Source organism: Coenobita brevimanus, chromosome 51 (assembly GCF_032717465.1).
Source record: "Coenobita brevimanus isolate Jiangsu-jjx chromosome 51, ASM3271746v2, whole genome shotgun sequence".
Lineage (NCBI taxonomy): Eukaryota > Metazoa > Arthropoda > Malacostraca > Decapoda > Coenobitidae > Coenobita > Coenobita brevimanus.
The window spans coordinates 22,912,701-22,936,829 of record NC_137004.1 but is presented as its reverse complement, the minus strand read 5'-3'; the positions used below and the strand labels follow the sequence as shown (position 1 = coordinate 22,936,829).

At 44.3% G+C, this 24,129-nt stretch overlaps 1 protein-coding gene across 1 annotated transcript in view; it reads left to right on the top strand.

Moving 5' to 3' along the window:
• Positions 1–23,385, top strand: part of LOC145400251 (zinc finger matrin-type protein 1-like) — a 288,463-nt gene extending 265,078 nt beyond the window's left edge. The window contains exons 8-9 of the mRNA XM_080272765.1: positions 18,528–18,620; positions 23,253–23,385. Coding sequence (XP_080128891.1) covers positions 18,528–18,620; positions 23,253–23,353 — 194 coding nt within the window. The 3' untranslated portion in view covers positions 23,354–23,385. The remainder of the gene's footprint in view (positions 1–18,527; positions 18,621–23,252) is intronic.
• Positions 23,386–24,129: the final 744 nt, after the last annotated feature.

Sequence of the window (24,129 nt, the reverse complement as noted above, 5' to 3'; positions counted from 1 at the left end):
CCCTCTTCCCCCGCCACCCTCCCCCCTCTACCTGAACACCTCTTACCACACCAAACAGACAGCCTTTGACACTTCCTCCTGGACTTTCAAGACATCTTCTCATGAGGACCGGCAGACATCGGCCACACCTCACACCTGGCACACGAGATCCACACAACTGGACCACCTATTCACCAACCATCTTGGAGAAAAAAACCCAAACAACAGACTGAAGAAGACCAGCAGGTCCAGGACATGCTCAATGTCAGGGTCATATCTCCATCCACCAGCCCTTGGTCCTCTTCAGTCATCTTGGTTAAGAGAAATACGACACCATGCGATTCTGTGTGGACTATAGGCAATTAAACGACGTAACCACCAAGGACACCACACCCCTGCCCAGGATAGACAACTCTCTCGATTCCCTGTATGGAGCATCCTGATTCTCCACCCTTAGCCTGCAATTGGGATACTGGCAGGTCCCGGTGCATCCTGAAGACAGGGGTAAAACAGTGTTTTCCACCAGCAACAGAAAACATTATGAGTTCAACATCCTCCTTTTTGGCCTGTGCAACACCCCCACTACATTCTCCCGGCTAGTGGAATCAGTTCTCAGCGGCCTCACCTGGCAGATATGCCTGGCACACCTCAATGACGTCATTATTTTCTGCCAGACATGGGCTTACCACCTCCACCGCCTTCAACAAATGTACATCAGGATCTGGCAGGTGGGGCTCAAACTCAGGCTGTCAAAATGCGTTCTGGCTCAATGGTCCGCCTCCTTGCTGGAATACGTCAACTCCAAGGAAGGCATAGCACCCTACCCGGACAAGCTGCGTGCTATTGCAGACCTCCCCCTACCCCAAGACGTCCACGAGGTCTGCGCCTTCATCGGACTCGCATCATACTACCGGCACTTCGTGAAGGGCTTTGCCGACATAGCAAAACCCCTACACGACATGGCAAGAAAGGGCGAACCTTCTGCCTGGACAGAAGACCTTGTGCAAACTTTTCATAACTTCAAAACCCAACTTATCACTGCCCCGATCGTCGCATTCCCCGACTACACCCTGCCCTTTCGCCTATACACCGATGTATCCTTAGTAGCGATCGGTGCTGTCCTTGCCCAAGTCCAAGAAGGACAGGAACACATCATCACCTGTGCCAGCCGTGCCTTCAACCAGGCAGAAAAGAACTACGCTGCCACCAAACAGGAATGCCTGGGCATTATCTGGGCTTTAGACCACTTCCATGCCTACCTGTCCGGCACCCATGTCACCATAATTACGGACCACCAGTCCGGTCAGCAGCTACGCCAATCAGAGACCCACAATGCCCAACTGATCAGGTGGAGAGAAGCACTCGAAGAGTTCAACTTCGACATAGCATACCGGCCAGGGAAAACTACACACAAATGCCGACGCCGTATTCAGACTACTCATCAACGCCATCATCGCCACCCGCAGCCTGCTACACCAGTGGCAAAACAAAGATCAGCCCTGGTGAATTGCACACCAAATATTCTCTAAGCTCCACTGGCATGGCAACCACCTGTTCACACATTCGGGGCATATAGTGCTCGATCCAGACACTGCCCTGGACACCATGACCCATCTACACTCAGACAGTGGAATACATTTCGGAACTAAGAAACTACTTCAAGTTTTCAATGACATGTATTGGACACCAAACCTCTCTCACTTGGCCAAACAAGTTGTCCAGTCCTGCCGGGCTTGCGCACTCGGTAAGGATGCCACAAGGACACCCAGACCGTCCGTCAACATCACCGGCAATAAACCGTGGCAACTCCTATCCGTGGACATAGTCGGACCCCTTCCACCCAACTCAGGCTCCAAATACATCATCACTTTCATTGACACATACTCGAAATTCCTGATTGCTTGTCCAGCCAAAGAACACCACACTGTTGCCATGGCTGACTCCCTTGTCCGCCATATGTTCCCCTACTTCAGCATTCCCTAAGCCCTGCATTCAGACAACGCCCCAGAATTCACCAGCAAGGTATGGAGGGAACTCACTGCAATCTTCAGATACAAACTTTCCCACTCCTCCCCATGCTGGCCACAGGGTAATGGCATATGTGAGAGGAGCCACCGCACCCTACTAAACCAAGTACGAACCAGGATACAAGAAACACAGAACGAAGACTGGCCAGCCCATGTTAAAATTGCACAGTGGGGAATGAACTCCTGCCCCTGCGATGATGGCATTACCCCTCATGAACGAGTATTTGGAGAAACACCACTCCTCCTGCCACTCCGCCACCACCTACAACCACCCGCCACCTCCCCCACGTCCGACCCCCTTTACCACCTCAAGAGCTGACTACATCATCTGCAAAACAACCAGGACCTCCAACCTGACACCACCCCCCAAGTACTTACAACCCGACAACTCCGTCATGGTGGCCCAGTTACCGGTCCCTACCAAACTGTCATCCCGATTCATGGGACCGTTCACAATCGTCAACGTCCCCAACCCCTGCCAAGTAACTATTCAATACCACAACACCACCCACACCTACCACAATCTCCACGTGTGTCTCATCCAACCTTCTCCGACCCCTCCACCACACCACACTCACCCCCCTGCCCAACACACAGCACCACCGCCTTCCCCCTCCTTCCACTCCACTGACGCATATACATGCTATTTCACACCTTCACACTCCTCACCCTCACCCAGTCCTCCCTCCACAATCACATCTCCCACCATACCCCCCTCCGACTCCTCGCCCTCTCCCCAGACCCCCCACTTGCCCCTGGCGACCTCACTTCCCACCTCAACCTTCACAGCCTCGCGACCATTCCTAACCCCTACACCACGTGGCCAGCATTCCATGTCGCCTTCACCTGCCCTCACCCCTGCCACTCCCAGAACTGGACACCTCACACCCACATGCCCCTCACCCTCACTCACTCCTCACTCCACACCCACATCCCACACCAGGCTCCACACTAGTTCCCCTTCCTCCACCACTACCACTAAACATAACAACCACGCTGCCCAGATCAAGAACCCCCATCCCCATCCAGCTGATGCACCACGTGGCCCAAGCTCCTCACCATCCACACCCGTACTAACCACCACTACAACCAGATCGGGCCACCTCTCCTGCCCACCTGCAAGATACACCCCAACACCCTCACCACAACTGACACCACCCACACGATCCTCCCCAAGTTCACCCACACCCAACACCTCCCCCCCTCACCCTAAAAATACACAACACAGAATGGAAAATTCCAGTAGCCTGGCCCACCAGGACGATTAAGGCGCCCCCCCCACACGACCTCATAAAACCCAGGCATCCTCACTCGTCTCAGCCACCAGTCAGTCACCATACTCCCTGCCACCCAAGATGAAGATCAGACACGTGCTGTGGACCTCCGCCCAGGGAGACAAACATCGACTGAGGGGAACATCGCATCTACTGCACCTCCTACAGAAGACGACCCATACATCCACCCTGGAAATCGTCTGCCACCCACACCAGGAGCCAAACCGCCCCACACACCACTGGACCAAATTACTTCACCACCTCACGCCTTCCCACCAGACGTCCACATCAGACACCTACCACCTCTGGCCACGGGGACGTGACTTTTTCACAGGTGATGGTGGTGAAATACCTGCCCCAAGGGGAGACCACAGAGAGGTGTGCGGATAGGATGAGGAAACACCCACCCCAGGAGGATACCACGGGGAGACGCGTAAGGGCCCCGAGCCAGATGGGCCCACATCCCCTGCCACCATGTGCCCCTCTTCCCTGCACAGAGCCCTGCCGCACTACACTTCAGCTAGACCAACACTCACCAGCATCGGGTTGGGACTAGTGCTCTCACAGTCCCCAGCAGGACTGCGGTAACGTCCACCAGACTTGCCAGAGAGGCAACGTCCACCGTACTTCCCTCACCTACAGACCCTGCAGGGAGCAGGACCGCGGCAATATCCACCAGACTTGCCGGGGAGGAAACGTCCACCGTACTTCCATTGTCTGCAGCCCACCACTGGGAGCAGGACTGTGGCAATGTCCACCAGATTTACTGGGGAGGGAACGTCCACCGTACTTCCCTCACCTACAGACCCTGCAGGGAGCAGGACCGCGGCAACGTCCACCAGACTTGCTGGGGAGGAAACGTCCACCATACTTCCATTGTCTGCAGGCCGCCACTGGGAGCAGGACTGTGGCAATATCCACTAGACTTGCCGGGGAAGAAACGTCCACCATACTTCCATTGTCTGCAGCCCACCACTGGGAGCAGGACCGCGGCAACGTCCACCAGACTTGCTGGGGAGGCAACGTCCACCATACTTCCATTGTCTGCAGCCCACCTCTGGGAGCAGGACTGTGGCAATGTCCACTAGACTTGCCAGGGAGGGAATGTCCACTGTACTTCCCTCACCTGCTGTTCCAGGGACTAGTGGAACCGCAGTAACGTCCACAGTACTTGCTGGGGAGGGAACATCCACCGTACTTCCCTCATCCACTACCCCTGTGGCTCCCATCAAGGGTAGCATCCATTGTTTGCCTCACCCCTCCAGAGGCCGAGCAGGACGCCCCTCCCATTCCCCCCACACCCTTAGGGGAGGAGTCTGCTTTCCAGCAGAGTCCCTGTTAGAGAGTGTCCAGAGTGACCTCATTGTGAGTCTGGGAGTGTGCTTACTGCAGCCGGGCCTCGGCATCACCAGCCGCTGTTGGACTCCCCAAGCACGAGAGGCCGCAGGCAGACCCTGACAGCCTCCCCATGCTGGCGAGACTGTAGAACCCAGCCATCGAGGGATGCCCCGAGGACTCCAGGTTGGGACCTACCCAAACCCCCTGGCGAGATGCCACCTCCTCCAAGGGAAGGCGCAGAGCCGCATGCTTGCTTGCCCTGTTCGGCCCCAGTCCCGAGGGCTGCCACACACACCGAGGCCCCACCTGAAGGGAGTCTCCCATGACGCCGCCCCGCAGCCCACACTGGACGATCTACCACACGACTAGGGACCTGTGCCTTTCGCGGAAGCGCACACCTGACAGGCCACCTCCCACACCTGGCTCCCACCTGCAACTACCTGGTCTCCTGTAGTCCACATCCTGTCCTTATGTGTTAATATTGTATTTGTATTGTGCCATATGTACTGTGTCCTGCACTTGTATCTTTTTGTGGTAATATACGTGTAAGACTGGTTAGCCTGTGTTTGATCCCTGTTCCTATTGTTGCATGCTCTACCCCCAGTCCTGAAAAAGAACCCAAGTCAGTTGCCCATGCTCTGAGGATGAGTTGAACTCAGAGTACGCTGCATAACAGAAAATCAATAAATTGGGCAAAAATGGAGGGAAGAAATCATGATGAGGTGAGAGAGTAAGAGGATGTGAGAAAAAGAAATGCAGGGAATGAAGATGCAGCCCAAGGCCCTATTTATAACATTGTGGTGAGAGATGAAGGGGAAGGGAAGAGTGATGGAGGAAGGGTAAGAAACTTGAGGAATACAAGGAAGGCAGTGAAGGAGAGAAGTGGTGTGGGAAACAGTAAAGGCAGGGACCTAGAGGGAGAAAGTACAGTGCTGGATGCTGAATGATGTAAGAGGATGTGAGATAGGGAAGGGACGAATGTTGGAGGAAATTCAAGAAATATGAAGAAAATAGAAAGGAGAGAGGAAGGGGGAGATAGTGGACACGAGAGGAAGAAATGGAGGAGAGATAAGTCCCAAACTCTTCTGATGATAATGATGATGGAGATGGAGTGGAGGTAAGAGTGATGGAGTTAAGGCAAGAAACTTAAGAAGGAATGAAGGGAAGGAGTGGTTGGAGAGAGATAAGAGGATGCAAAAGAAGTGATGGAGGGAAAGGAGACAAAAACCAAAATCTCTGACTGATAATGGTGTTTCAGGGAGTAAATTGTAGGAGGCAAGGCAAGTTGATACTGTCGAGAAAAGAGGATTTATGGGAGGAAAAAACAGGGAAAGGATGAAGAGTGAGGACTGAATGAACAGGAAGGGAAAACAATGAAGGGAAGGGCAGGAATCTAGGAAGAGAGAGAGAGACAGAGAGAGAGAAGGGGGTGGAGCAGAGTTAGGTGGGCTGAAGTGAAAGGTAATATACATAACATAGAGAATTTGGAAATAAAGAAGAAGGGAAAACAATGAAGGGAAGGGCAGGAAACTAGGAAGAAAGAGAGAGATAGATAATGATGAAGTGTAATAGATATGGACTGATGGTGAACAGAGCAGAAGTGGAGGAGAAGAAATTATTAGAGAAAGGTTATGAAAGGGAAAAAGGTTTAGAGAGGGAGAGGGGAACCAGCCACTATGCGGTGTGGGAAGGTGTCATTACAGCACTGAAGTGTCATATGTTGGACAAAGGAGCTGTTTGATCGCCTTTTTGTACATTTTTCCAGATAATGTGTTTTTATATGTTGCTGTGTAACAATGTTTTCACTCACTTGAATTTGAACTAAATTTGGCTATAGTCTTCATTTGTTAGTTTCTTGTTAATGTTTCTTGTTTAGGTAATAACATCTTGCACTGTTTTATTTTTCCAAATATGTTATATATTTACAGATTGTGGAAAAAATCATAGATACAGTCAGCTCTCAGTTAACTGTCATTGCAATATCCAGTCCAACGCAATATCCGGCACTGCTGGCTGGGCTGCATTAAAGCAGTATGCGACGCAGAAACGGGATGTCACTGGTGGTATTATGCAATATCCGGCGTCAAGGTGTATCACCCAGCTCGTAAATGGTAGCCAGTTGGCATTGAACTACTGTAATTTATCATTACTTTATTGTATTTCATGCCAGATTTTAATATTAATCCAACGGGGGAGTATTGTGCAATATTCGGTATTTTGCAATTGGCTCCTGGTGGTTTAGTGGGTAATTATTGTGCTCCAATCGGATTGACCCGGTGAAGGTTTATATCCAAGGAGTGGTTGGGGTTGATTGCTCATGTAATGCTACTCAGGGATGAGTGAGGCTGGTCTCTCTCTCATCTTAATTGTCGGGACCAACCGCCTAGCCCCGGGCTCGTACGCTCCTCATGGGGCAATGTAGGATTGGATGATGGAGGGGTGGATGCAATATTTGGCATAGGACTTGTCTGAATTACGCCGGATAATTGAGAGTTTACCGTATAGAGTAATACTGTATTAGTTTTTAGCATAACAGCTCTAGAATATTTCACACAGTACAGAGGGAAGTGATGACTCATCATCTGAAGAATTTAAGTTCTGTCCCTGCTATGTCAGGCAAGACTGTAGTTAGATTATTTGAATTTCATTATACTGTAAAAGTCCTGTAATCTGAATGGCAGGGGACTGAGGGTCTTTTGGACTGTTGGTTTTTTCGGACTGTTGAGAGAGACCTTTGAAAACATTAGAAATATGTATATTGCCATTAAAGAAACACTGAAAATGATATGGGTTATTGTTTTAGACCCCAGAAATGCATAAAAGTGTAGCTAAATAGTTGCAGGCAAATACTGCACGCTGTGATGCTTACTATGAATACATAATCTTATGGGAGAAATAACATATGGGTAGGACCACCTCAAACCTTGATATTTGTTTAACCGTAGAGATATAATAAAGGGAAAATTTTAAAGACATATACTGCAGATATAGCTAAAATAACAAATATATGGTCAGTCACCTTAAAAACAGTAAATGACAGGCCTGATGGACTTAAATAGCAGGGGTTCCGAGGCTCAGCAATACACTTAGAGTGCCCCCTCCACACTGGCTGCATCAAACGTGTTTAACAGTTGCCAATGTTGCATTATTTCAGGCTTTGATGAAGAAATGCAGGAACAGTCATTATGGTGGGGGTTGCAGGTATGCCAGGTGGAGCAGGTGAGTCAGATGGGGCTGTGGAGGTGGAGGGGGAGGTGGTTGGTGAGTAAGGTGGGGCATTGGAGGTGGAGGGGATGGTGGCGGGTGAGTCAGGAGAGGTGTTGAGGGGAGGATCCTCCATCTCCTTCTCACTACTGCTCACATTTTCTGCAATTTCCTTCACCTCTTCCTGTTTGTCTGTTTCATTCCTCATCTTGTTATAGAGATATTTACAGTATAGCAACTTGGCATTCGTGAAATAACCTTTATTCAGGTGAATCCAAATGTTATTATAGAAACTGGATATCTGTTCTGACTTACCGTTATTGCCGAAAACGTTATTGTTGAAGTCATTATTGGCAAGATCTTTTTGTAGACTCCACTTGAGCACCTTCCCCACGAGCCTCTAACATCACGATGGACGCGTTGTGTGTTTGTGTGGGGGGGGGAGGTCGCCTATTCTGGGAACATAGCAGTTTTGGGCCACTTCTTGCCTCTGCCTCACATATTGTGGGTTAAACTCGTGCATTCATAGTTTTATGATTATGATTTTTGGTCACTCGTGTACTATGCGATTCGTGCACTGTGATCATGCATATTGTGCAAGCCCACTGTACATGTATTGGGATATTCAGATTATAGGTGGTTGGATTGGAGGACTTTTACTGTAATAGATTTTCAGTGGTTTTCATTAATTTTCCATAAGACCATCAGCATGTCATAAAAGGAACACCTTTGATATCATTACATCAGGAGAGCTCTAGCATATTTCACTACAGTATACAGGTGGTGGGTAGGGGTGCCCATCATCCAGTCACTTGATGTAACACTGCATACTATTTCCTTCATGCCTATAATTTTTTGTGTGTGTTTGTTCTCCTCTCTTCCTATCTCTCTCATCTTTCTTGTCATTATTTATTACTCTTCTTTCCACCTTTGGTGGCTGTACACTGAGTGACAAGCCAAACAGTTTCCTTTAACTCAGGAAACCATTTACAGTGCTGGGTGTTAACCATATAACCAAATAATGGGGTGATGTAGAGTTTACTACGGTGCCCCTGTTAACTGGGTGGAGAGATGCAAATGCAGTGACCACCCAAGAACCTAACCTCCACACTAATCTCTGCATCTTGCTGTGGTGAGGTACTGTCAGCTGCATGGAAACTTCAGTTCACTGCAGATGAGCAACCACCCATGCGGGGGTGGTAGCTTGCCTGCAGTTGATGAGTCTACTTAATCAGACAGACTGCGTGGTACAACAATAACCATAACTACAACTGTATTGGCACATCAGTAATTGTGCCCAAGTGCAGCCATGTAACCAAACTTTTTTTTTTTTTGGGGGGGGGGGGGGGATTTCTGCTGACACTGAACTTGCATATCAGCCAACTGGTCAAAGGTCAGCTGCATGTTTACAATGGGGGTCTGGTTGTATGCATAAGCGACATTGAGAAACAGCACAAAATTTCTGAACAACGGAGAGTGGCTCTTTTTGCACTGGTATTAAAAAAAACAGAGCATGAGAAAGTGAACCTTTAGGCTGGTGGGGGCATCATCCGACCCTCTGACCCCCCTCAGCTATGAGCCTGGAGTGTTGGCAGGTGGGTTTCTAGGATGATCGTTTGGTTCACTAGTCATGTCATACTGCCTCATAGCAAAACACAGCTAAACTATTTTTTATACAGAGTACCATTAGTATGAAAGGAGAGCCCTTCATAGTCGGGAAAAGCAGTGGTTCCCTAAGCTTCTTCCATCCACCTATAATTTTGTCAATGTACTTAACCTATGTGCTTCCTCCTGTACAGAATTCCATTCTTTCCAGTTGGCTCTCACTTCAGAGAACACTTTCTATGCCATCATATACACACCAAACACCCCAACATGCCCGACATTGGAAATTTCTCTTATCTTACAGTTTACCCATAACATCGGTGCATTTTTTGTGGATCCATGTAGTAATACAGGATGGAATTCTTCCCAGCTTGCCATGTACACACTATAAAAAAGCCACACAGTTTAATTCTATGACATTATTTCCTGTACACCTACTGACCATGAACTTTTTTTTCCCCAGTACATATTAACTTCAAGTCCCTTTACTTTGCCCATCCCCCTACTTTTTGATCTCTTTGGCACCCATTTTCAGCAGTCAAAACTTAATCATCAGCATATAAAAGTTTCCAAGGTAATCCATTTCTGAATTCTCTTTCCATTGCCCCAGGTGCCAGATTGAACTGCAATGTATTCAGCACAGAACCCTGATACCTCTCTTTGTTGATTGAGAATTCCTCATTCCTCCACTCATTCTTACACATGTAGTTGACCCTTCATGTAATTGCATCTACATGACAGTCCATTAATCAGTTCATGGCTTTCTTATAGCCTGTTTTAATCCCTTCCTTGGAACTCTGTCAGACCTTTTCTCTGAATCTACAAATTACACAATGCATGTGAAGTGACGTGGAGGGACAGGTTGATGAATGAAGGAGCGAAGGAATGTTGTGGGGTGGATGTGGATGTAGTTGAGAAGATTAGGAGAAAGACGCTGAGGTGGTTTGGACATGTGGAGAGATTGGAGAATGAAAGACCGACTAAGAGGGTGTATGTAGGTGAGGTGGAGGGAGGGAGAGGGAGGAGAAGACCGAGGATGTGGTGGAGGGATGGAGTTGAGAGGTATACGAGGGAGGGGGGGAGTGAGTTGGGGGGAGGGTAGTCAAATGGTGGGTGACAGAGCGACTTGGAGGCGTTTTGTCTGTGACCACCCTTTGCGAGATTAGGGCGTTGGGCTATAGATAGATAGATAGATATATTTATCTACCATTTCTCAGATTTTTTCTTGGAGCTGATGGACAGAGATTATTGTATTAGTCATGTCTGTTCCTGTTACAGAACCAAACTGCATTTACGACTCTGCAAAAGAAACTGATCACACAGGGCATAGGTATGCAAACCAGGGAATATAATAGTGGTACAGTAAAAACTATTCAGTACAGAATAACTGCATCCTAATACTTGGTCATGTTACCCTTGGCCTCAGTTACTATCAGGTGTTTGGGCATGCTGTCTGCAAAGTTTTGGAAGTATTTTGCATTCACCTCTTATTTTGCATTCATCTCGTTGACCCATATGTTGCAGATGCCATTCATGAAGTGAGGCACTGATAAGGTGTTGTATGTTGTAAGCTTGTCCTTCATATAATTTCATGCGTTTTCTGTGGAATTCAAATATGGAGAGTTACTTGGCCTTTCATTCATGAAGCTAGGCACTGATAAGGTGTTGTATGTTGTAAGCTTGTCCTTCATATAATTCCATGCATTTTCTGTGGAATTCAAATATGGAGAGTTACTTGGCCAGTCCAGCACTTCAGTGTCATGATCTGAGAGGAATTTCATAACCCGTTTTGCCTTGTGACTTGGAGCAGAGTCCTGCTTAAAGTGTGTGCAGCCATGAATGTCATAAAATTGCAGGAGATGGTTGTCCCACACCTGCATATACCAATCAGGATCAACTCCACACCATTACATGATCACTGTGCTTGACAGTCTTATATGTGTAGTGGGGGTCATGGCGACTGAGGTGGCAAAGCCATACCAACCTAATACGAAGACGAAAACACATGAAGATGCTCCCATCAGGGAACATCATCTTCCTTCAGTCTTCTGAGGTCCAATCTTTGTACAGGTATTTTCTTGCAAAATCAAGTTGTTTCTGGTGCATTTGTATGGTCAGAAATGGTTTTTTGGCTGGCAAGCTTGATGGCAGGTTCATGTGCTTTTGCAGCTGGTGTTGGATGGTGCAGATAGTCACCTTTTAGAGCTTGGGATGATTAACTTTGAGATGTGCAGCCATAATAGCAGGAGTTTTAAGCACCTCCCTCCTTAGGAGATTGTATGTAGCCTTCAGTGTCTTACATTGTCATCCTTGATGAGGCTTTCTTGTTGGGACAGTATTTGGTGAGAGGCCAAAGACTCTCTCCTCATCTACTGTTCTGACCATCTGGTTCATTGTGCTCTTTCTTTTGGCAGGGATGTTCTCATGTGTCCAGGTGAGAACATGAGCCTTTTCTTCATTAGTTAGATCTAGCATCGATATCTAATCACTAGAGTGCACACAACATTAAATACAGCAGAGAGCAATACCCATGTTGTTCTGGCTAGGAGTGGCATCTACAGTACTTCTCCATAGCTCAGCTAGTGGGTGACTTGGGTTAAGCTTAACCACAGCATTCACTTGAAGTAAGCCTAGGGGGAAGCTAGATGTCACCTGAAAGAAATTGAGCTGATAGTATGGCATGTATTGCAAATGAAACAGGCTGCTCTTGGCCATTGTATTTTAAGGCAGAATGGTCAGTTTCTTTTGTGGAATCTGTATATTTATGCTCATGTTTATCTCTAACTGTGCTTTCTGTAATTACCAGTACCTCTCTCCATTGTACAATATCACTACCTCCGTATGTCACATATTCACAAACATATTCTTCAAGCAGTCTTCTGGTATTGTTTCTTCCCTCACAGTTGAATTTATTAGCCCCTATACATTTGTCAGGCCTAAATTACTGTAAAACACAAAAATACAGAAACCTAATATTACTGATATGGGGGCAAACTGCAGGTGCTCATTCACAGGTGCAGTTGTGTTCCTTGCCTGTCTGTGTTTCAAAGAAAATACATTACTAAAACTCAGGATTGGTCTTCTGATGGCTGATCCCAGGGCTATGAAACCTCTCAGTCATACCTGACCCTCAGCCACCACCTCACAGTCAATTCCACAGACCTTAAATACAAACTTCAGTAAACTTTTAGGAAAATCTGTAGTGCTAGGTGGTGTTGATCATCATCCACTGACTTTGTTTAGTGTTGCATGCTTGTTTCTAAGGTGATTCTGCAGTGAGTGATAAGCCTGATACAGTAGTTTCCTCTGACCCAGGAAACCATTCACAGCTCTGGTGGTAACCATATAACCAAATACCGTAACAAAGTGATGTGGAGCCTATTGTGATACCCCTTTTAACTAGGTGGGGAGAAGCAAATGCAGCATCCATCCATGGTCCAAACCTCCACACACTTCCCAGTGTCTCACGGTGGTGAGTTGCTATTCACTGCAAGAGAACATCAATTCACTGCATGGGATGGCACTGCAGAGGCAATTGCTTGCCTGTGGTTGATGGGTCTGCTCAGCCAGACAGACCTGGGTTGCTCTACTACTACAGTAATCCCTCAATTATCCGGACATAATAGAGCCAAAGGCATGTCCGGGTAGTGGCAATGTCAGGATAATGAACACTATTCCTCTACCACACCCAGACCCTACCTATACCCATCTCCATTCTATATCTAACCTATTTGTACAGTACCTGTACTTAATTTGGCAGTGTTTTCCAGTCATTCAGGCATTTTTAGACATCAGAACACACATAGGACACCAAGAAAACCATGAAAAAAAAAAAAAAAATTGAAAACCAAAAAAAACACCCTACCTGTACACCACTGTGTGTACAGTACCCCTCCTAATTTTGGCATTGTTTTCAGGTCAGTCTGCCACATCTAGACATCAAAACACACATAGGAATATCCAAAGTAATGCTAAACACCAAGCATACCATGAGAAAAGAAAAAAAAAATGAAAACACAAAACACCCTACCAATACACCACTGTATGTACAGTATCCCTCCTAATTTTGGCACTATTTTCAAGTCAACCTGCCACATTTAGACATCAGAACACACATAGGAATATCCAAAGTAATGCTAAACACCAAGAAAATCATGAAAGAAAACCACTGGAAACCAAACAAACATCCAACCTATACACGACTGTATGTACAATACCCCTCTTAATTTTGGCACGGTTTTCAGGTCAATCTACCATATTTAGACATCAAAACACACAAAGGAATATCCAAAGTAATGTGAAACACCAAGAAAACCATGAAAAAAAAAAGCCATTGAAAACCAAAAAACACCCGACCTATACACGACTGCATGTACAGTACCCCTCCTAATTTTGGCGCAGTTTTCAGGTCAATCTGCCATATTTGGACATCAAAACACACATGATTAACCATATTAATGCCAAACATCATGAAAACAATCCACAAAAAAAACTGACGACAGGTTGAAAATCTGTTGTTAGTGATGAGTGATTGCTCCCAGGTTTCAAAAAAAAAAAATTCCAAATATCTATCTATCTATCTATTGCCAGACGCCTCAATCCCGTTTGGGGTGGCCACAAACAAATCGCCTCCAAGTCGCCCTGTCCCCCGCCATTTCACTACCCTGCTCCCAACTCACACCCCCCTCTCTCATATACCTCTCCACCCCATCCCTCCATCTCATCCTCGGTCTCCCCCTCCCTCTTCCACCCTCCACCTCACTCACATACACTCTCTTCGTCAGTCTTTCACCCTCCATCCTCTCCACATGGCCAAACCACCTCAGTGTGTTCCTCACAACGCTTCCTATCACATCCACATCAACACCACAACGCTCCTTTATATCCTCATTCGTCAGCCTGTCTCTCCACGTGACTCCACAAGCTCCTCTTAAATAACTCATTTCCACTGCTCTCACTCTTGACTTGTGTCCTTCCAACAACGTCCAAGCTTCACTTCCGTACGTTAGAGTTGGTATCACAATACTGTCATGTAGTAACTTTTACTTCCATGCTCACTTCCCTGTTTCTTATCACTGCTTTCAAGGAACCAGCAACCTTTCTTCCCTGCTGTACCCTTTCAAGCACTTCACCCTCCAAACCTCCATCCTTACTCATCACACTACCCAAATACTTAAACGTACTCACATTTTCCAATTCCTCACCATCCAACCTCGCTATACATTCACTGACTTCACCTCTCTCAAAGACCATCACTTTACTCTTCCCTACATTCACCTTTAGGTTCCGTTTCTTACACACTCTCTCAAACTCATCCACCAAGCCTTGCAGCTCCCCTTCATCTTCACTCAACAACACAGTATCATCTGCAAACAACAGTACAGGGAGTTTCCAAACACTATCCTCTCTCACCAGGGCCACTCCAACATCCACTACCCTACCTTGTACCTCTTTTATTACCCCATCCATGTACAGATTGAACAACCATGGAGACATGACACATCCCTGTTTCAAACCAACTTTCAAAGAGAAAAATTCACTTAGTTCACCATCCACACGCACTGCAGCCTTAGCACCATCATACATACTCTTCACAGCATTCAACAACTTCCCATCTACTCCATATATTCTTAACACTTTCCACAATCCTTGTCTATCCACCCTGTCATATGCTTTCTCCAAATCCATGAAAGCCGCATACAACTTCTTTCCCTTCTCTAGAAACTTTTCCACTAAAGATCTAAGAATGAATATCTGATCTACACAACCTCTTCCCTTCCTAAAGCCTCCCTGTTCTTCTCCAACTAATTTCTCTGTTCTTTCTCTAACTCTGTCTATAAGTATCCTACCATACACTTTTCCTATTATACTAAGAAGACAAATGCCCCTATGATTACCACACACTTCTTTTTCCCCTTTTCCTTTGTACAAGGGAATAATTATACCTGACTTCCAATCCTCCGGGACTCTACCTTCCTCCCAGGCCAATCTGCACATCTTCCACATCCATTCTACTACTATCTCTCCCCCATGCTTCAGCATCTCACCACACACTCCATCAATTCCTGGGGCTTTCCCGATTTAACTTTCTTCATTGCTTCCACAACCTCTATCCTACTGATTTCTACCTGTCTTCTCACCTCCCTCCTTCTCCCAGCCATTCCCCAGCCACTTATACTCGCATTACTTCCATCCTCTACGTTCAACAATTCCTTAAAGTGTTCTCTCCATCTGCTCACTTTTTCTCCCTTCTCCACTAGTAATCTACCATGTTTATCTTTCACTCCCCTGCTAACTTCACTTCCACCCTGTCTTACTCTTTTCACTTCTCTCCAGAACATTTTCTTACAGTCCCTCCACTTTACACTCAAATTCCTTCCAAATTCCTGATCCACTCTCTTCTTACTCTCTCTTACTAATCTTTTCACCTCTCTCTTCCTTTCCACATATAACTCTCTCTTCTGCCTCTCAACTTCTTCCACGCCCCTATTTCTCATCCATTCATTGTATGCTTTCTTCTTTTGTGCCACAGCCTGTTTCACCTCTTCAGTCCACCACGCTGTTCCTTGCACCCCCCTCCGTCTTCTCTTCCTTCCACACACCACATCACATGCTGCACATATTTCTTCTGTAAATATCTTACACACACCTTCCACGTCTCCCATCTGCTCCAATTCATATTTGCCCAATCGTTCCTCCACTTCTCTCTTATACTCTGCCTTTTTCTCATCCTCTTGTAACCTTTCCACTCTCCTTGCAACTACTCCTTCCTCTCGTCTTTCCCTTCTTCTATTCCTCCATCTTACTTGCATCCTAATTCTGGCCACCACCAAGTAGTGGTCAGAAAGGCCACTCCCCCAACCTCTATAAACTCTTGCATCCAATATACATCTTCGCATCCTTTCATCCACACACACATAATCAATCATTGCCTTCCTTTCATTCAGTTCACCACCCACCCTTCTCATCACTCGCCATGTATACCTGTGGATCATTTTATGCCTGAAGAGGGTATTGGCTATTACCAACCCCCTCCCAGCACAGATGTCCACTAACGCACTCCCATTCTCATCTATCTCAGCAGGCACACCCCACTCACCAACTATTCCATCCACCTTCACATTACCAACTTTACCATTCATATCACCGATCAAAAACACTCTCTCATTCCTTCCAAACTTTTCCATGCACACTTCCACATTTGTCCAGAACTCTTCTCTCACTCTTCTAGCACGATCTTGCGTTGGCGCATACACACACACAATCGCCCACATTTGTATTCCAACTTTCAACTTTACCCACACAATCCTTGACCCAACTGATCCATACTGTCTTATGCTCTTCTTTCATCTTTTACTCACAACTATACACACTCCTTCCTTTGCCAAATATGCCACCATAAATTAGTTATATTGGTATAAATCGTATACCATCATCTTCGCTGGTGTTTATACTATAAGATAGACTAATAAAAACACACAAAACTGACAAGTAAGAGTACAATTAACTCTAAGCCATTGACCACCCCGTCTGGGATACATGGCGTCTGGCAATGAATGAATGAATGAAGAGTACAAAATAAGCAGGAATGAAGTGTTCAAGAGTAAAACATTCATATAACTTCCCACCATCCTATTTCAAAATTTTGCCGGCATCATCCAAGAGTTCAGCATATGTCTAGATGCAGAATGTCATGAGCTTTCTCGTGGTCACCACAGAATTTCCATACGACCAATAGTAGTTGAATAAATCACAAAAAATTTTGAAAACTCGAGTTAATGCTATCACCACAGAAGAGGGTAAAGACTGAGGGAGTGAGGGGGGAGCTGGGAGGTATGGAGGAGGGAAAGGAGGGAGGGGGAGAGGCAAGGCTGTGGGTAGGATTCTTCCCCTTATGTCAACAAGCAGACGGGGGCTTTTGCCGTACATTTACTTGTGGCTTGCGGTCTGTTAGACGCTGTGTGGCCATGCGGAAACACAGTGCATCCAGACCGGGGGACTTTTGACCTTCGATAAAGAGATGGACGGCCACTGTTGCCGAACAAGTACTCATGGCTTGTGGTCTGTGTTCGATGGAGGTGGCAGTTGGGAAAGACAGCCCCTGTGGCCACACGATATTAGACATTTGATGAGGAATGCGCAGGGATGTTTTGACACCACTTGTGGGTTAAAGTCGTATTACTCAGGTACTGGAGGTTCGCTGGGAGTGATAAGACGAGCGCATGATTTTCACCATTCAGTACAGGGTCAGACGGACATTTTAGCTCTGGTTGTGGGTTAGAGATTACAGTACTTCCTGCTCATGGCTTGAGCCCAGCAGCCACAATACTGAATGTTTGGACATGTTAGCTGGCTGACCTAAGTTCTCGGGCACTTTTATGTCGGGATAATAGCAAGTAAATTCAAATAACATTTTAATAGAGCCAAGGTCCAGCGTCCGGATACTGAACACATTCTGATAATGAACGTCCGGATAATTGAGGGATCACTGTACTAACTACTACTACTACTACTCCATGAAAGTTTTTGTACATGCTTCAATCACCATTACTTTGCAGACAAGTATATTCACAGCCTTTTCCAACAATAATTTTACTTTTACAGGCTCTGGTGTATTCCCTATAAACAGTTCATTCCACTCTTTCTCTTTTAGGGTACCATTTGTTTTATCTTCATGTACAGTATATCATTGACATCTACTGTCATCCCATTCTTCATCCTTTTCGCAGCAGTCTTTACATCTGTCATTGACATATTCTCAGACACTGCATTCCTTCTTATTGCACCACCAAACTCAATCATATTAATCAACAGTCATCTCATGTCATTCACATTAATAATTTTTTTCATCACAGTCATTCAATCTGTCTCTTATATGGCTTTCATCTTTCAGTCATCAGCTCTTTTCATCATTCATATTTACCAACTTTTTCCCCACATTCATTCCCACATTATTGCCCTTATTTCCAAAATTGTTTCTTGTTTTCAGAAAAGTGTTCATTCATTTCTCCTCCAAGCTCTGAAATAATATTTTTTATGTAAAAGTGATATTTTTATGTATTCTGTGAATCATGTATCTGATTTTTTTTTCTTTCTCCAGGACCAACAGACAGCATCTTGGCGAGTGTGATAAAGGCAGATGAGGCCAAGAAGACCAAAGCCAAGGATCTCTCCATATACAGGACCCCCTCTGGTAATGACAAGAGAGGTGGGGGTAGCAGTGGCCGAAGTGGTGCCAGGGGAAGGGGCAGAGGGAGAGGGAGTGGATGGAAGTATTGGACAGAGTCAGGGATGAGTGGAAGGAACAGATTGATGGTCGGTAAACCTAGTGGTGGTGGTGAGTGGGTGGGTGGAGGGGGTACATGGATGGATGGATGGGCTGGTGGATGGAATGAGGGGTGGCAAGATGAGTGGAGAGCTGGGTGGGGTGAGGAATGGAATGAGAACTGGAATGATGGATGGTGTGAAGAATGGAATGATGATTGGACGTGCTGGTAAAGACAGAATCCCTTTGTTTTACTTGGAGGACAGTTTAAGAGGCAGAATCAAAGACGAGAAGAAGGGAATGGATGGAGTGTACACTGTATTGGATTCGTGAAAAAATGCAGTACCAAAGGCTTTCGAACTGTGCATGTACTGACATTCTTATGATACAGTTAGCACTTCTTGGCTTGGACATCGCTTTCACCAGATCTTGTTTTATCATAGTCAGTCTGATGTATCTAAAGAAATTCCAGCACAGCTAAGGCTTGGTTCTGAAGAGATTTGAAAGCCCAAATAAATTTAATATTTCATGTGTTGAATGCAAATCATAACAGTATTTGTAATATACTTCATTTTCTATCAAGACTGCTGTAGACTTTCTTTAGATACATTTTTGGTCTGTAGTCCAGCATATCAGGAGAAGTTTAGCACAGCAAAAGCTTCACTTGAGGTTTCACCTTATTGTATTGGATCACCTCCAAATTTGTTTGATGTGTCACTTGTTTTCTGTAGGTGTAAGTAGCCAGGATGTGTTATTGAGATTAGAGAGGGAGAGGAAAAAAAAGGAAAATTAGGAAAGATAATGTGGGAAAGGGGAATATTTTGGAAGTTGAATTTAATATAACAAGAGATGATAGTGGGCAGAAAAGAAAAGTTGAGATAAGATTATGGAGTTGGAGTAGGGTGTACTTGAGGTTTGTGTATAAAAGTAAAGAGAAATACAGTGGAATCTCCTAAATCGTGTGATTCTAAATAGCGGATTCGTAATACGTGGCAGCATCATGCAAGTTTGCTACATCAGTAAATTGTGGAAATTACAGAAAATTCACGGATGCAGCCATCAAAAGTGACACTTTTCTGATGCCTCAAGTTACTGTATATGCACCACCATTACCTCAAATTTGCACATCTAGCTGGGCATAAACCAATCTTAGTCAGTCCTGGCATTAACAAAACCAATCATATTCAAACATAGCACATACTATAAACCAATCATGGTGCTTCCTTCCCACACCAAGCATGAAGGTTGTTAGTGTTCACTGGTGACCAACTTGATATAGGTTTGGGGATAAAGGGGGACGACTTCTCTGAGATGGCAGACCCATAAGTAATTTTTCCGATAGGTGGGGGTGCTTGCCATCCACTCACTTGATGTAGTGCTGCTTTGGGTGTCTGCCCTTTCCTCTCATCTTTCCTTCCTCTTATGTCATTCTTTCCTTCATTCTTTACACTTCCTTCTGCCTATGAGTGACTTTGCACTCCCTCTTCTGTCTTCCTTTCCTTCATTCTTTCCCCTTCCTTCTGCCTATGGGTGACTGTACACTCAGCGACAAGCCAAATGATTTCCTGTACACTAGAAAACCATTTACTATGCTGGGTGGTAACCATATAACCAAATTATGGTGCCAGGTGGTTTAATGGGAAATTAAGATGCTCCAATCAGATTGAACCTGTGTAGATTTATATCCAAGGGGTGGTTGGGGTTTATTGCTCACGTAATGCCACTCAGGGATGAGTGAGGCTGGTCACTCATCGTAAATGTCAGGACCAACTTGCCTAACCCCAGGCTTCTCCACTTCTCATGGGGCAACAGAGGATTGGATGATGGATTGATGGATGAAGATTAGTTATTTCTAACCTCGGAATTCTCAATTGCGGCATGCACGCAGTCTCAGAAGGCTGCGATTCAGGAGATTCCACTATTAGAATCTGAACAACTGTTATTGATTTGTGGGTTTGTAACTTAGGCATACATAGGCAGAGTCTAAGTGCAGTTAACTGACAGTGGTAGACATGAATATTTGTAAGTACAGAATTATTCTGTAGCTGTGTATGAAAAATAACTGGTCCTATGGAAATAACAGATCATTTCCAGTGATGTGAATCAAATGATGATGTTAATTTTTGTTTTTTTACTGATTTGAGTCTTCTGTTTGGAAGCATATCAATGATGACATTAAGCTAAAGAATGGTCACTTCATCTCACATCCCTGAAGGAATGAGTGAAGGTGTGAAGGTGTAATGTTAAAAAAAGAAAAAAAAGTGGAAGTAGGCCAGTGACTAGAATATTATAATTCTTGCCCATATCTTTATTGTAATGTGTAAATTACTGTTTAGCTCTAAGATAATCTGATATACCAGTGCCATGTATGAATATTCACCCAGTGAGCCTCATTCACCGACTTCTCAGTTACTGTACTTTTTTTTTTTTTTTTTTTTTTTTTTCCAGAGTGTTGTATGGTATGGTAATTTTAAATTAGATCATTTTGGAAACATGTAGTGTATTATAAATGTAGTCCTTGTTTAGAAAATCTGAACTTTTACAGACCTAAGCATATTTATGCTGTTATTGTACTGTTTACAGAATGTCTTGAAACTAGTGTTCAGTATCAGAATCAGTTACTTTATGTATGAGCCATAAATGCCTTGTAATGCAGTATGATGTATTTTCCTTAATTTAAATAAATTTATGTTGCTAACAACATCTTTGCTGCTTTTCCAATTTTGTTATAATTTTTAGAGTGCAGAGACTGATCATGGTGCTCTTTACTTATCATGCCATGCAAGGTATATTGAACACTTTCATAACTAAGTGACTTTGTTGAAGAATAATTTTAGCTTGTTGTTAAACACAAATAGAATGAAAAGCTTCCCTCTTTCTGTATAATTTGTCTCACATAATCTCTTAAACAGGGTGATGATGATGTTGGGTGAGGCTCCTGGGTCATTTACAGTTCTACTGTACATGGATAGGCAGTATTCGTATTCCTCACCCCATAACAGAAAATTATAGATGAAGATACAAATACTGTACATGGTTTGTCAAAGAACAACAGGTCCTAGACCGAATTCCATGATGCCAGTATGTTTTTTATTATAGTCTGTATTGTTCACATTGTGGTAGGTGGGGGCGTTCATCATCCACTCACTCGATGTAGTGCTGCTCTTAGGTGTCTGCCCTTTCCTCTCCTCCATCCTTCTTTCCTTCCAATCTCTTCTGTCTTTCTTTCCTTCATTCTTTCCTCGTCCTTCTGCTTATGGGTGACTTTACACTCCCTCTTCTGTCTTTCTTTCCTTCATTCTCTCCTCATCCTTCTGTCTGTGGGTCACTCTACACTGAGTGACAAGCCAAATGGTTTCCTGCACACCAGGAAACCATTTACTACTCTTGGTGGTAACCTTATAACCAAATTTTGGCGCTTGGTGGTTTAGTGGGTAATTATTGCACTCCAATCGGATTGAGCCGGTGAAGGTGTATATCCAAGGGATGGTTGGGGTTTATTGCACACATGATGCCACTCAGGGATGGGTGAGGCTGGTCACTCTCATCTTAAGTGTTAGGACTAACTTGCCTAGCCCTGGGCTCCTATGCTTCCCGTGGGACATTGTAGGATTGGATGATGATGATGATAATGATGATGATGTATTGTTCACTACAAAGTTCAGTTTATACTGTTAGTTATCTGGTCATTTTCTGAGTCAAGGAACATGTTTAACACTTCAGTGAATCTTTTGCCAACAAAAAATCTTAGATTTTTTTTTTTCCCCCTTAAATCCAGAATGCGTTTTTTTTTTTTTTAAATCTGAGAATTTGATTCATCAGCCATTGACTTGTTAAATTCATAACTCATTGTGCAGATAGATAATATGCTTAACTTAACGTAATTCATCAGTCATTGACATAAAATTCATAACTCCTCATAAGTTACATGTTATAAGTCATTCATAGTCTTCAAGATGCTTCTTATACTCAAGCTTGGAGGTGGATATGAAACATTTACAGATACTGTAGCATCATCCGTATGTATAAAGAAAAATTTTGTGACCTCTGAAGGTTTTTTTAAGCTGAACATTCAATTCACATTAATTTGAATAAAATCCATGCCAGGTAAGTGTTGTCATTCTTTTAAATGGTGTATCATAATGGGTTTTATCCCTTGAATGTGAGAGGCATCTTCCAGAGAAAAAATTTGATTGAAAGGGCGAAATCCATATATATTGGTTGTGTATCCAAAGGTGCAAGAGGTCTAAATCTGAAAAATAGTTTTTACTGTTGAATGAAGGACTCATACATTTCCATAAATGTAGGTTTACAGTTGTGCCCAATTCTGACAGGTTATTATGCCCTGAGAGAAACACATATTCATTGAACTAGTTGGTGCATTGTCTCTTTTTAGCATATGCATCTGTTATTGCAAATCACCTAGCAACACTGGGATATTCATCAATAAACCTCTTTTCTTCCAGCACTGAAAAATGATACTGGATGATAACATTAACAAAAGCGTTGAGTATTCACCATTACCAGATCTCCACTAACGTCCATCTCCTGCTCCCCCAGGCAAGTACTACTGCTCCCCCTGCGACCTAACACTCAACTCTGAAAGTCAGTTTGCCCAGCATGTCGACTCCAAGAAGCACAAGACTCGCAGGGTCAAGTAACCAGAGTCACTTAATTTCATTTTTAATTACCACAACAGTTTGTCTGTTCACTTTATTTTTGACTGGGCCATTCATCATGCAGCAACATTTTATTTTGATTTGTCATGTCCCTCATCATATCATTAGCTGGTTGTTTTCTGTGATTAGTCATGTAATTTTTCACGCTGTGTATCATGGCAGGTCAGATGAGCATCTTAGTCAATCATTCAGGCTTTCCTGTTAATTTAAACAATTCAGCAAAATGATGCCTTTTTATATTATCCTTGAATTTTCTAGATGATTTTACAGCATTGAAAACTTTTTGAACCTGAGATTATTATCACCTTTATTAACCCCTTAAATATTAGGGACTCTCCTGGGCCGTATAATATTGTCCGATGGGAGCGAGAATAAGATAAATATGATATTACCATACTGAAGAAGTTAATTGCTAGGGTGGGAAAAGAGGTCCAGATGATGATGATGATGATAATCATATCAGTTCAGTCACCTTGTTAGGTCAGTTTTCTGTGGCAGCAAGTCAGTTAGCCAGTCTCTAAGTCATTTAGTGTTACAGTGAGTTGAATTTTTAGGGTAATGATACTGAGTCCCCCCCGAGGAATTTGTACATTTAAAGTACAGTTTGCTTAATTTTTATTGCAACATACCATTTCTCCATTGGGTGTATATTTAATATACTCTGATGTTGTGTATTATTATTATTATTATTTTTTAAGCAGTGAGTTAGTCAGTGTATTATGTTGAATTTTAAGCATCATTATTGTCACCTATTAAAA